The sequence below is a fragment of the Nuphar pumila genome, chromosome 3 (assembly GCF_984573655.1).
Source record: "Nuphar pumila chromosome 3, dmNupPumi1.hap1.1, whole genome shotgun sequence".
Lineage (NCBI taxonomy): Eukaryota > Viridiplantae > Streptophyta > Magnoliopsida > Nymphaeales > Nymphaeaceae > Nuphar > Nuphar pumila.
In genome coordinates this window covers 46,960,678-46,975,860 of record NC_143251.1, presented here as the reverse complement: position 1 = coordinate 46,975,860, position 15,183 = coordinate 46,960,678, and the positions used below count along the sequence as shown (strand labels likewise).

At 37.8% G+C, this 15,183-nt stretch overlaps 1 protein-coding gene across 1 annotated transcript; it reads right to left on the bottom strand.

Annotated features, from left to right (window-relative positions):
- Nucleotides 1-4,166: 4,166 nt before the first annotated feature.
- Nucleotides 4,167-9,458, bottom strand: LOC149842805 (ABC subfamily C protein). The gene is made up of 6 exons (XM_090001591.1): nucleotides 8,316-9,458; nucleotides 7,251-7,732; nucleotides 6,846-7,052; nucleotides 5,166-5,337; nucleotides 4,696-4,756; nucleotides 4,167-4,555 (listed from the first exon to the last, which is right to left on the bottom strand). The coding sequence occupies exons 1-4, from the start codon at nucleotides 9,454-9,456 to the stop codon at nucleotides 5,218-5,220; spliced, it is 1,950 nt and encodes a 649-aa protein (XP_089857717.1). The 5' UTR covers nucleotides 9,457-9,458; the 3' UTR covers nucleotides 4,167-4,555; nucleotides 4,696-4,756; nucleotides 5,166-5,217.
- Between the last annotated feature and the right edge of the window lie 5,725 nt (nucleotides 9,459-15,183).

The following is a 15,183-nucleotide window of genomic DNA, read 5'->3' as shown; positions in this document are numbered from 1 at the left end:
TATTACACCTAATTATGAAAGTTTATCATAAAAATATCAAAACCCTAAAATCAAATTATCAAACCCTATTATAAAACCTTAAAATGCAATAAAATAAATCATAAATAAGCCCAAAAAACATAAACTATACAAAAAATAAACCATAAAATTAAATAAAAAAACCCTAATCCAAACCCTATCCAAAGAAAAAACAACAGTCATAATTATTTATAAGAAAAGCCCTAATCAAATTAACTATAAAAAGTTTTAATTAAAAATTTTTGTTTTAAACCCTAATCATAAAAAATCAAATAAAAAACCCTAATCAAATTAACTACAAAAAGCCCTAATTAAAGAAAATTAATTCAAAGCCCTAATCATAAAAAATAGAATAAAAATCATAATCAAATTAACTAAAAAAACCCTAATTTAAGAAAATTTGATTCAAAGCCCTAATCATAAAAAAACAAATAAAAAACCTAAATTTAAGAAATTTGATTCAAAACCCTAATCAATGAAAATCAAAGAAAAAAAACCATAATCAAAGAAAATTAAAGAAAAAAACTAATCAAACCTTGAGAAAAAAAAAAAAAAAAAAAACAATGATCGAAAAAGGGGGGGAGAGAGAGAGAAGAACTAAGAAGGGAAAGAAATCTTGGTCGCTGCACAAGAGAGAGAGAGAGAGTAGACCCCCTCCCTCCCACCCCACGTTTTTTTTCTTTTTTTTTTAACTTCACTGTTTCCCCATCCCGGTCCCAAGCCCGGGTAAAGAAGAAGGGTTGTGGTAGGCCTGTGTCAGCCAGCATAAAAACTTAGTCACACCCTATGAATATGAACCGATATGAGAATTTCGTTGGGGTGTTCCCTACTGAGCGACGCGTTGTACTCTATAGGCCCGAAGGCAGTGATAAATGGGCAAGGGTTGCTAGGTCGTCGCCCAGAAGTGACGCGTCACACCGACGCCCGGGTGTGGTGTCAAATAGGCAAAGGTTCCCTCACTTTGTTGGACGGGTGGGGGTAAAGAAGATAGTTCAAGATCATAAAATTAGGTTAGCCACTTGGAACATAGGGTCTTTAATTGGTAAGTTGGTAGAGTTAGTAGATGTTAGGTGTAGGAGAAAGATGGATATTTTATGTCTACAAGAGACCAAATGGGTAGGTGAGAAAGCAAAAGTGATAGAACCTTGGGAATATAAGATTTGGTATACAGGAATACATAGAAATAGGAATGGAGTGGGGATTGTTATTAGTTGTGAGTTTATAGATAATGTAGTTGAGGTCCGTAGGAAGGGTGATAGGATTTTATTTATTAAATTAGTATTAGGTACGGATATTATTAATATTATTAGTGTTTATGCACCTCAAGTAGGTTTAGATGATTTCATTAAGCGTCAATTTTGAGAAGATTTAGATGGAGTAGTACAAGGTATATCTTATGGAGAAAAGCTTTTCATCGACGGTGACCTTAATGAACATGTAGGCATTAGTAAGGATGGATTTGAGAGTATCCATGGAGGTTATGGTATAGGAGAAAAAAACAAAAGTGAAAAAAGGATTTTAGATTTTGGTTTGTCCTATGATATGATCTTAACAAACACTTGGTTTAAGAAGAGGGAGTCTCACCTAGTAACATTTAAAAGTGGGGTTAATACGAGTCAAATAATTTTTTCCTACATAGAAAGAGAGATAGGGGTTGTTGCATCGATTGTAAGGTTATACCAGGATAAAGTGTAGTTACACAACATAAAGTCTTAATTTTAGATCTTAGAATTAGAAAATGTCGCAAAAGAGATAAACATAAGATATATCCTAGAATTAAGTGGTGGGCACTAAAAGAAGCTAAACAAGAAATGTTTGTAGAGCAGGTAGTTAAGGAAGCTGATTGGTATCTCGAGGAGGATTAAGAATCAATATAGAATAAGATAGTGGGTGGCATGAGAACGGTGGCTAAGGAGGTATTGGGTGAGTCTAAAGGCAGTGCACCGCTAGGTAAGGATACATCATGGTGAAACAAGGATGTCAAATTAGCTATTAAGGTTAAAAGAGAGTATTATAGAAATCTAAGTAAGAGTCGTGATAATGAGAATTTAGAGAAGTATATGATAGCAAAGAAAGAAGTTAAAAAAGTAGTTCGAAACATAAGGGATAAGGTATATAAGGAGGTTTATGACAAGTTGGATACCAAAGAGGGCGAGAAGGATATTTATAGGCTTGCAAAGATGAGAGATAGGAAATCGAGGGATCTGAGTATGGTTAGATATATCAAAGATGAAACGCAAAGGGTTTTAGTCAAAGATGAGGAGATTAAGAAGAGATAGAAAGATTATTTTGATAAGCTATTTAATGGAAGTTATGCTCAGGATCTTAGAGACTTCTTCATTCCTTTTTATGAGATAAACCGTGACTTCATGCGCAAGATTCAAAAGAAAGAAATTGCAGAGGCTTTAAAGAAAATGAAATCAAGAAGGGCAATTGGCCCAGATGGTATACCTATCGAGGCTTGAAAATGCTTGGGGTGACATAGGTTTAGAATGGTTGACAAATCTTTTTAACAAGATTTGACGAACAAATAAGATGTCTAATGAGTGAAGAAAGAGTACTTTGGTGCCTCTATATAAGAATAAGGGTGATATACAAGATTGCACAAACTATTGTGGTATAAAACTCATGAGAAAACTTTGGGAGAGGGTGATTGAGTATAGGTTGAGGAAGGTTGTCATGATATCGAAAAATCAAATTGGTTTTATGCCTGGAAGATAACCTATGGAAGCTATAGGTCTTCTTAGACAACTTATCGAGAGATATAGAGGGAGGAACAAAGATTTGCATATGATTTTTATTGATTTGAAGAAGGCATATGATAGAGTACCTAGAAATGTTCTCTGGTGGACAATGATAAAGAAAGGTGTTTCTCTCAAGTACATTAGTATAATTAAATATATGTACGGAGTAGTAACCAATGTCCGCATTTATGGAGGGGTGACAATCAATTTTCCTATAACGGTTGGGTTACATCAAGGATTTGCATTAAGCCCTTTCCTATTTGCTATAGTGATGAATGAGCTTACGAGATCAATTCAAGAAAATGTGTCGTGGTGTATGTTGTTTGCTGATGATATTGTTTTGATTGATGAGTCTAGAGCTGGGGTTAATGGTAAGTTAGAATTATGGAGACAGACATTTGAAGTAAGAGATTTTAAGTTGAGTAAGAGTAAGACAGAATATATGGAATGTCGGTTTAGTAAGCAACGAAGTAGTGATGGGAGTGTAGTGAAGCTTGGTGAGCAAGAAATACCGGTGGATGATTGTTTCAAATATTTGGGATCTATCATTCAAAAGTATGAAAAAATTGTTAGAGATGTAAATCATAGGATAAAGGTTGGGTGGATGAAATGGAAAAGTGCAACTGGAGTGTTGTGCGATCGTAGAATGCCATTGCGGTTGAAGGAAAAGTTTTATAGGACGATAATTAGGTCTGCTTTACTATATAGTATGGAATGTTGGGCTGCCAAGAAACATCATATTCAAAAATGAGTGTAGTTAAGATGCGTACGCTTAGATGGATGTATGAAAATACAATAAAAGATAAGATTCGAAACGAGGAGAAACGTAAGAAGGTAGGCGTTGCATCCATTGAAAATAAGATAAGTGAGAATCGTTTACGGTGGTTTGGACATATTCAGCGAAGGCTTAATGATGCTCCAGTTAGAAGGATGGAGAACTGGGAAAACATATTAGTTAAAAGAGGTCAGGGTAGGCCTAAGACTTGGATGGAGATGATAGGAAAGGATATGAATGCTTTAAACCTCACCGAGGACATGGCATTGGATAGAAATGATTGGAGGAGAAGGATTCATGTGGAAGACCCAGAATGATTTCCTTTTTTTGGTTCATATCGCCGACCCCAATTGTTTTGGGATGAAGGCGTAGTTGTTGTTGTTGTTGTATTGTTTCCCCATCCTGTTCTTTTTTGTAGGGAGGGTGGGGGAGGGGACCATGAAAGGGCATTCCAGAGATGCGGCAGACGCTTGTCCGCCATGTCCAATGCTTGTTTCAATAAACGTTCCCACCGTCCGTGCCATCCGAAATGGGGCGGGAGACAGTGGATCAAACATACCTTAAAGGTCCCCGGGACAATCAGTAAACTGAGAAAACAAGAGAACTTGCAGTAGTCAGCAACTATGTCACAGGGATACTCCAACATACTTCCATGCTGTGTCCCCTTGTATGCACTTTTTAATAGAAAAATACACAAAAATAGCACGTCCTGTATCCTTATGACATAGCTTAGCAATGCTGCCAATGCAGAGGAATTTGACAATGCCACTCCCTACAATTCCAATTTGAATTTTCCCCAAGATGGTAGGTAATTGACAACTTCCTTACGGTTCACAAGTAGCGTGCTACACTATCCTCGTATACTTAGTAGATCCTCTGCTTCAGACCAAAGTCCCATACAAGCTACAGAACAATAATCTTGAGATACCAACCTCCAATGTTCCCTGATGTTATATTGCAAATAATGCAGATTCCTTGCTTCTTGAAATTTGCCCGAGCATGTTGGTTAACAGGGTTCCTGTACATAAGAACAGCATTGTATATTTGCAATTTCAAAAACAAGAGCTTCCAATATGATGAATTCCACTATTGTTAGTAATCAGTATATTTAACAGGAGCTATAATCAATAACATACAACTGAATATGCTGTAAATCACCTTGTAACCCTGGAAAATTTGAGGATCCCCACCAGAACTTGATCCCAACGAAGCTATGTCCCTTTATGAAAGTGAAAAAGGGTCATAACAGTGCTGAAACGAGTTAGTAACAGAAAGAGGTAAAAATCATGAAATCACATGTTCCTTGCAAATTCTCAACAGAAAATCAAAAGCAGCACCATGTTGACAAAGTCATGGAAAACTATGATGCAAGAAACAGAAGACCACATGCAAAGTGCATGCATGAAAACGTGGACGCTTGCAGATCAACCAATGAATTCAGACTTCGGCTGAAATAAAGGAATATAAATACATCGTCTATTCATGAACAAAAATAAAATTGGAAAACCTCAACCAGTTATGTATCATGAAATGCATCAAATTTCAGGCTTTTCAGATTTTTTTCTCCCCACGTTTTTTATAAGATAAACAAATCAACCGTTAAAAAAAAAAGTCAAAGAAATATAAACCTGTTTTACTTTTCCTCACTTCCTTTCCTTTTCGGCATCTTGAGGACTTTATCTAGAGGGAGCAGAGTTGCCTCTCAACTTCCTCTAGTGGCTGTCCAACATAAAGCTGGAGCTCCCCCTTCCTCACAACCTTTACATTCATGGAGCCTGATTTTACCTCTTTGAGAAGTTCCTGAAAACAGAAGCCACACCTTGCCTTTAGCATATCTTAGTTTTGCATGTAATAATACATATCACTAGCTAATGTTCGAGAAGACATTGAAACATGCGACGGAGATAGAGAGGCGGGGAGGGGTGAGGAATGGAGGGCATGTTTTTTTTCTCTTTAGCAACTCCTTGCACAGACAAATCCTGCACCCAATACCTAGAAGGAATAGGATTAAGTAGTAAAGTCTTTGCTGTAGAAATAACCAGTGTATGCCCTGAAATTTTATGAATGTAAGATAATTTAAACTGCTTTATATGGCATGTTTGGTATGTGGATCAAATTCAGCACGGTTACCATATTAGCAGCTAACAGAATATGCACTTATGGTTAGACAATAACACATCTGACCATTTGTGCAAACTTAAGGTGAACTGAATCCCTTAATTCAGGTTTTATCCAACACAGGATAATGACAGCTAAATCGCAAGAGTATAAATCACAAAATCTCTTTCATTGTTCAAATTCTTACCCAATTTTGTTCTGATCATAAACAAATATGACTCTTTCTTTTCCACCAAGCCTCGCCAATGAAGATTCTCTTAATATTGCCAAATTATAAAGCAAATTTGGTGGCTTGTTTTATAAGAAGCAAGCAGCAGCTAGATGGTATTTTGCATATCATATCAACATCTAGACCTAAATTTTGGATAGTTGACCAAAGGTTTCAGAAATTCCCAAGTACCCCCACTGATAGGTGGGGAACCTTCTATGTGGTCCCTGTCCATGCAGCCTGTTGGCCCATGAATTCTTCAAAACAGGGAGGCAGGCTTCTTTTGATAAGAAAAGCATTTATGAGAGAATATTGTGGTTGGAAATTATGAAAATTAAAAGAATCAAGCAACATTGTTTGACAATGGAGATAAAACTAGAAACTCTCTCTGCCATAATGGCATACCCAGCAAAGAAAAAGCTTCAGCCTTTCCACCAGAGACTAGTAACTTCCTAGAGATTAGCATCCATGACCCCTTCACCATAGGCCTCTGGACAACCAACAGACTTTCACATAATTTAACCAAAATCTCATCATAGTCATATAATGAAAGAATCTGTATTGTTTCCCCCCAACCTTCTCATTACTCCATCTATTTACATGACATTACCATAAATAGCCAAGAAATATGTACAACTGTCTGAGGATGCATGATGGGACGTTGCACTTGTTATCTATGCTGCTCCATCCGCAAGCTCAAATGGAAGAACTAGAATTTCTACACCTATATCTGACCAGATTTCATAGCTACAGCACCAGAAAGTGGCCCTACAATGTCAGTAATTGAACTTGCCAGGGCCCAGTTTCATGGCTCTAACATGATTTCATCTTGAGATCTGTGTTGATATCACTGAATCCAATTTTACCTCTCCTTAATTATTCCTTGCCTAGGTCAACGTGACATATATTATATGCCAATTACAATCATTACAAAGTAAAATATAACAAAATCATACAAATTGAACGGCAAAGTAAGCATTACCTTGATTGATAAAGGAACAATATCAGCACAGGCATCTCCTAAATCATTGAAAAATGATTCTAGTAGAAAACAGAAATTGGTTGCATCACCACGGTCTTCAAATGCAATAATATGAGAATTGACATCATTCTCTGAACCATGATGCATCTTTAGAGAATAGAGACCTTTTGAACGCTTATCACCCACTCCTCTATGCAACAAAATTACCTGAAATACATATACTGCAACATAATTCAGTGTGAACATAGAACTCACAAGTTTTCAAAAATAAGAAGCAAAATAACCAAATTATTCATAGTAGATAGTAGATGGCAGGATATCACGATTATGTTAATTAAGAATAGTGTGAGAAGAAGCAAAAATAACAAAAACAACATGAACATATATAAGAGTGATGTAACATACAAGAACATATGGAAGACTAAGCCACCAAAAATTATTTTCTTCCAATTGGTGGTCTTTAACCCCATGTAGCTGTGATCTATGTTTAACCACTTTGGTTTGCAACCTCTTTTTAGATCCACGATCGTGCTTAGATAGTACCGAAGTCCCTGATTTTGTATATTTCATTTTCACACCATTTTCCTTCATTGCCCATCTAGACATTTTAGTTTCCACATATGACTCAGAACTAGGGTCGTGGATTGCTACAGAAAGTTTCGAAGCATCAGCTTTTTGGTTCACACCATCAGTTTTCATAAGATTATCCTGCATAGATCCTTCAGAATTAGAACTATTTAAATAGCCACTCGCATAAGTATCCCTGCCACTTCCTGACCTCCCAACGGTTCCTTCAACAGAAGCGCCCGAAGCATTTGATTCTCTTGCTTCACTAGAGATCGTGGAAGGTTCGGTAAAGCTTCCATACTCCACTTGTGTCATCTCACCTAGATCACAGAAAAAATGAAAATTGGTAGTTATTACACAATTTTCTCAGAAAAACATAATGGTAATTATAACACATAAAACAAATGAAATAAGTGCAAATAGAGAATGACACGAGAGATGTGATTGAAGACATTTATAAAGGAGAACTACCAGAAGATCTAAATTATGGAGGACTTGCAAAATTGAATCTCTTTGAAATTTTTTCGTCTACAGAGACCTATGTTTTTAAAAAAACATGCAAAGAGAACCATCCGACAGCCTGCTTTCATTTAAAAGGAACAAAAGTGGTTTCTGAACAGGAGAAAGGCATTCTCAAAATACAGTATCCAAATTGCCACACACAAATGACAATTGCATTTGTGATTTCTCACTAATTTCTTTCTCAGTTTGTCAGAAGAAAATAAAAGGAATGAAAGAAGGAGGTCATCCAAGACATCCTCTCACCTTCTACCCCCTCTTTCCCGCTAAACGTTTCTTCATATCAGTAAAATATGTATGTTCCTCTTTTTAGTGGTAATAATCATTGAACAATAGTTCTGAATTTCATTCAACAATAGCTATAAGTGACCAAAAGATCCATACCTTTCTCCCTGCTCAAAGAGGAACTCTTCCCTTTCCCACTCGTATATTCTTTGCCGTTCAATGTACCACCATCATCGATACGAGTCTTATTCCTATTCTTCCCGACTGCGCCCTCGTTCTGAGATCTCTGAAATCCTCTGGGTCTCTCTCTGAGCATTGATCCCGCACCACCGTCTTCTTTATTTTTGGAACCCGATTTTCCCAAATCACCTTTCCCTGGTGGCGCAGGTGAACCTCGCCTGCCGACTATCTCTTTCCTGCTCAAACTTCTTCGAATCTCTCCCGCGAAACTAGCCAAATACAATTTGGGAGGCAATTTCTTCAGACGAGACCTGACAAGCCGGGGCAATTTCCCCAAAAGCTCGTCGACCTCACCCTTTATAGGATTTTCCTCGATTCTCTGACTCGACGATTCTGTCGACGACTCGATAGACCCATTTTGAAGAATGTTAACTTTCTCAACTGCAACGCCACCGCCAACGTCGCCATTCCCCTCCATTTCCAACCTCTCCGTCAATCGAGCCTCCCTAGCCATTGCCCTAATTCTAGAGATCTTCTCCACGAGGTCGTCGTCGCCGATTGCATCTATCCGACCCAATTGCGATCCACGGCCTTTAACAGAAAGACCACCATCGTTCTCCAGCAAAAACTCGTCTTTTTCCTTCGTTTTTCCTACACCCAACCCGGAATTTCCCGGAAACGAAGGATACCCATCATTCTTTTCTCCCGTTTTCTCGTCGAAATCGATGGGCGCAAGAAACCAAACGGCACAAATCGTCTGAAAAATGAATAAACCGACGAGCTGCAATCCCCAACGAAAAAACAGCCCCGGAGGAACCGAGTGGGGGACTCCATGGACTACCTCCGGCGGCGGACTCGGAGCTTGATGAATGCCCACTTCGAGACGTCGGTCCTCTAGCGAAAAAAGCGCCGCGATATCGTCCACCACCACTGTTTCCGACTCTTCTCTTCTGTGGGGAAGTCTCTGCGGAAGGGAGATGGGAGGTAGGTGGTGGGGTTTGAGGAGGGTCTTGAGGAGCTTCCTCTCCCTGAGCCTGTTGGCCCTCTTGGTGAGTCTTGCGGAGGGGAATGGGGAGGGGAGGGAGCAACGGGGAGCAACTCCCGCGTATGGGCGCGCCATGGGGCAACGCAGAACGCCGTGCTCTTCTTTCTACCTATGGTTTCACTTGAGATGGATCATTGTGACGAACGTTTTAAACGGCACCACATCTCACGTTAAAATATCGCGGTATTTCAATAATTTTTGTTCTTATCGATCATTTATCTTAAAATGAATACATTACACATTAAAAAACAATAAACAAACGTTAAATAATGTATTTCAAATTGATATTCAGCGGTCGTACAAAGATAAATACAACAATGAAAACCGTTGTATTTTTTTCTCAACGATAATATCACGATATTTTGAAAATGCTGTAATATCTTTTGCTGTTTAAAATGCGGCTAAAGTGTTCAGTTTTTGCTATGGTTTTTTTTTTCAAGTATACGAATATCATGTTATTTTCGATATTATCAACACTTGTGACTGCTTGTGATAGTTAAAACAATATAACCGTCCTACTATATTTTCCCTTCGTATTATTTATATATAAACTACTAAGTGTAATATATAAAATATATTTATTTTAAGTAAATATTTTTTACACGAGCCATCAAATGTTCAAGGACAAGCCAATCAAATGTTCAAGGACAAGCCAAGCTCAACCTCAGCTCGGCTAAACATGAACACGAGCTCAAGTTACAAGTAAACAAGCCAAGCCAGAACATGGCCTGTTTGATTAGTTTGGCTCGTTTACCAGCCCTATTTGTGGCACCTCTTGCTCTTATGCATTGTTTGAGACTCGGGAGTCTAAAGTTTATGGATTTAAGAAGTGAAAGATATTGATTCTTATAACTGGCAGTCACAGGTGGTAGCTGTCAATTCCAGTTCTAAGTACCTACACAAATGGAGTCCGGATCGGGTGCAATCACATGACACAAAATTTGTGCACTAAGCACTTGATTGCCTTTCATCAGGCCTTGGGCCCCATAACTGACTGGCCCCGTCCCCAAAATGGAGGGTGATCAGGTGCTTAAGATACATGTTTTCTCATATAAATGGTAAGGGTTTTACCAACTAAAGGCCTGCCTATGTGTGTGTGGGCTTGACCTAACTAAAAAAAAAAAATCAATAGATTTACATTATCATTTTTCCTACCAAATATCGTTTAGCAATGAAACAAAGACAAATTTGTAAGGTATAGTTATATTTTAGCAATAAATTATAGAAAACAAACAGAACTTTGAATATGAAAGTGCCTTGCCTGACCGCTTAATTATACATAGGATCGTCAATGGACTGGACCTATGCTGGATCGAGGTTTGACTTGGATGTGTTGGTTATGGATCCGGTTTTAGGCCTGAATGATGTAAAAACTCTAATTTTTTGAATAAATTTTTTTCAAAAATAAATTCAGATATTTAAGGCTATAAAATCTTATTTTCAAGGTCAAGTATGAATTCGCAACAAAATTTAGATAAATTTTGACTTTTATTTCGTCAAATTCGAACTTGAATTGACTTCTAAACACCCTTAGCAAGTTTCAAGGGCAATTCGAGTAAATTCAGAGTCTTATAGGGATATTTTTGACCAGTTAAGTCAACTGCATGAAACCCATATTCACCTCCTCACTTTGACTAGGCTTTTACCAAGATAGGGTTTTTGAAATTATTTTGTAAAGTGAGGTGATTTGAAAAGTAAAAAAAATTGTTTTAAAGATGATAGAGGCACTCAAAACCACCTAATATTGGGCTAATGCATGCAGAGTTGGGTCTTCATTCATTGTCAGCCCCTAAACTTGTGTAGTGGGCTCATGATGAGCCCACTAAAATGTTGTGAACTCCCTTTGCTGCCCCTATAGACCATTCAAAAATTAAAAAAAAAAAAGATTAAAAAAATAAATAGCATAACTCACCTCTTGTAGGGCCAATACATGCAGAACTTGGTTTGCATGTCTGCATGCATTGGCAGCAGCAGGTTGCTACTCTCATTAGGGAGTAGAGGCTATGCCGCTCAATCTGACCAACCAATCTCAAGCCTTTATAAAATAAAAAAGAATAAAGAATAAAAAAATAAGGCAAAAAGAGTCAAAGATGGAATAATGAGAGGGGGGGGGCGATTTTGACTTAGAGAGGAGGGGGACGTCCAGCCTCTCTCTCTCTCTCTCTCTCTCTCTCTCTCTCTCTCTCTCTCTCCGCCACGATTTTTGGTTTTTGCTTGGGAGCTTTGGACTTGGGCGGTATCACACTCTAACTAGCCTTTGTTGGTGCAACTGAGAAGGTCAGCCAACTAGAGAGCTTGGGTGGAGGAATATTTTGAAACACCTAGCCTAGGATAGAAGGCCAAGTTGACCTCGAATAAGTCGACCCTCTCGTCTCCCTTCCTTCAATAATTTTCTCATTTTTATGAGATTTATTTTCAGATTTTTGTTTTTTTGGTTTTCATAATGTTCTTGTTTGGGCCGATTTTAAGGAGGAGAATCATCGAAGAGTTATGCTAGAAGGTATGTCTAGCATCGCCTAGGAATTGTACTTGTCAGATTTTGCGAACAAGGTAGGTGTTGACCTAACTAAAAAATAATAATAGATTTACACGATCCTTTTTCCTACCAAATATCGCAATATATTATGATAAGTCGTTTAGCAATGAAACAATGACAAATTTGTAAGTTATAGTTATATTTTAGCAATAAATCATAGAAAACAAACAGGACTTCGAATATGGAAGTGCCTTGTATGGCCGCTTAATTGTATATAGGATCGTCAATGGATTGGACCTATGTTGCACCCGGGTTTGACTTGGATGCGTTGGTTATGGATCTGGTTTTAGGCCTAAATGATGTAAAAACTCTAATTTTTTGAATAATTTTTTTCAAAAATAAATTCATACATTTAGGTTTAGAAAATTTTATTTTCAAGCTCGGGAATGAATTTGCAACAAAATTTTGATAAATTTTGACTTTTATTTTGTCAAATTCGGATGTACATTGACTTTGAAACACCATTGGCAAGTTTCAGGGGCAACAACAACAACTACGCCTTCATCCCAAAACAATTGGGGTCAGCGATATGAACCAAAAAAGAAATTCATTTTGGGTCTTCCACATGAATCCTTTTCCTCCAATCATTTCTATCCAACGCCATGTCCTCGGTGAGGTTCAAAGCATTCATATCCTTTCCTATCATCTCCATCCAAGTATTCCTAGGCCTACCCCGACCTCTTTTAACTAATATATTTTCCCATTTCTCCAACCTTCTAACTGGAGCATCATTAGGCCTTCGCCGAATATGTCCAAACCACCGTAAACGATTCTCTCGCATCTTATTTTCAATGGGTGCAACACCTACCTTCTTACGTATCTCTTCGTTCCGAATCTTATCTTTTATTGTATTTCCACACATCCATCTAAGCATCCGCATCTCAGCTACACTCATTTTTTGAATATGATGTCTCTTGGCAGCCCAACATTCCGTACCATATAGTAAAGCGGGTCTAATAGTCGTCCTATAAAACTTTCCCTTCAACCGCAATGGCATTCTACGATCGCACAGCACTCCAGTAGCACTTTTCCATTTCATCCACCCAACCTTTATCCTATGATTTACATCTCCATCAATTTCTCCATACTTTTGAATGATGGATCCCAAATATTTGAAATAATCATTCACCGGTATATCTTGCTCACCAAGCTTCACTACACTCCCATCACTACTTCGTTGCTTACTAAACCGACATTCCATATATTCAGTCTTACTCTTACTCAACTTAAAACCTCTAGCTTCCAATGTCTGTCTCCATAATTCTAACTTAGCATTAACCCCAGCTCTAGACTCATCAATCAAAACAATATCATCAGCAAACAACATACACCACGGTACATTTTCTTGAATTGATCTCGTAAGCTCATCCATCACTATCGCAAATAGGAAAGGGCTTAAAGCAGATCCTTGATGTAACCCAACCGTTATCGGGAAATTGGTTGTCACCCCTCCACAAGTGCGGACATTGGTTACTACTCCTTCATACATATCTTTAATTATACTAATGTACTTGAGAGAAACACCTTTCTTCATCATTGTCCACCAGAGAACGTCCCTAGGTACTCTATCGTATGCCTTCTCTAAATCAATAAAAACCATATGCAAATCTTTGTTCCTCTCTCTATATCTTTCAATAAGTTGTCTAAGAAGATGTATAGCTTCCATAGTTGATCTTCCAGGCATAAAACCAAATTGATTCTCCGATATCAAGACAACCTTCCTCAACCTAGACTCAATCACCCTCTCCCAAAGTTTCATAGTATGACTCATGAGTTTTATACCACGATAGTTTGTGCAATCTTGTATATCACCCTTATTCTTATATAAAGGCACCAAAGTACTCTTCCTCCACTCATTAGGCATCTTATTTGTTCGCCAAATCAAGTTAAAAAGATTTGTCAACCATTCTAAACCTTTCTCTCCCAAGCATTTCCAAGCCTCGATAGGTATACCATCTGGGCCAACTGCCCTTCTTGATTTCATTTTCTTCAAAGCCTCTGCAATTTCTTTCTTTTGAATCTTGCGCATGAAGTCACGATTTATCTCATGAAAAGGAATGGAGAAGTCTCCAAGATCTTGAGCATGACTATCATTAAATAGCTTATCAAAATAATCTTTCTATCTCTCCTTAATCTCCTTATCTTTGACTAAAACCCTTTGCGTTTCATCTTTGATACATCTAACCATACCCAAATCCTTCGATTTCCTATCTCTCATCTTTGCAAGCCTATAAATATCCTTCTCGCCTTCTTTGGTATCCAACTTGTCATAAACCTCCTTATATACCTTAGCCCTCGCGTTTCGAACAACTTTTTTAGCTTCCTTCTTTGCTATCATATACTTCTCCAAATTCTCATTATCACGACTCTTACTTAGATTTCTATAACACTCTCTTTTAACCTTAATAGCTAATTTGACATCCTCGTTCCACCATGATGTATCCTTACCTAGTGGTGCACCGCCTTTAGACTCACCCAATACCTCCTTAGTTACTTTTCTCATACCACCCGCTATCTTATTCCACATTGATTCTGAATCCTCCTCGAGACACCAATCAACTTCCTTAACTACCTGCTCTACAAACATTCCTTGTTTAGCTCCTTTCAGTGCCCACCACTTAATTCTAGGATCTATCCTATGTCTATCCCTTTTGCGGCATTGTCTAATTCTAAGATCTAAAATTAAGACTCTATGTTGTGTAGCTACACTTTCTCCTGGTATAACCTTACAATCGATGCAACAACCCCTATCTCTCTTTCTAAGTAGGAAAAAATCTATCTGACTCGTATTAACCCCACTTTTAAATGTTACTAGGTGAGACTCCCTCTTCCTAAACCAAGTGCTTGCTAAGATCATATCATAGGACAAACAAAAATCTAAAATCCTTTCTCCACTTTCATTTCTTTCTCCTATACCATAGCCTCCATGGATATTCTCAAATCCATCCCTACTAATGCCTACATGTCCATTAAGGTCACCGCCGATGAAAAGCTTTTCTCCATAAGATGTCTCTTGTACTACTCCATCTAAATCTTCCCAAAATTGATGCTTAATGGAATCATCTAAACCTACTTGAGGTGCATAAACACTAATAATATTAATAATATCCGTACCTAATACTAATTTAATAAGTAAAATTCTATCACCCTTCCTACGGACCTCAACTACATTATCTATAAACTGACGACTCATAACAATCCCTACTCCATTCCTATTCCTATTTATTCCTGTATACCAAATCTTATATCCCCAAGGTTCTATCACT

What these genes read in the sequence shown, in the direction of transcription:
- LOC149842805 (XM_090001591.1), bottom strand. Translation starts at nt 9,456, where the DNA reads ATGGCGCGCCCATACGCGGGAGTTGCTCCCCGTTGCTCCCTCCCCTCC. An exon ending in CTCTTTGAGCAGGGAGAAAG is followed by an intron (nt 7,733 to 8,315) that starts GTATGGATCTTT and finishes TCTGTGATCTAG; the next exon opens with GTGAGATGACACAAGTGGAG. An exon ending in TTGTTCCTTTATCAATCAAG is followed by an intron (nt 5,338 to 6,845) that starts GTAATGCTTACT and finishes TTCTGTTTTCAG; the next exon opens with GAACTTCTCAAAGAGGTAAA.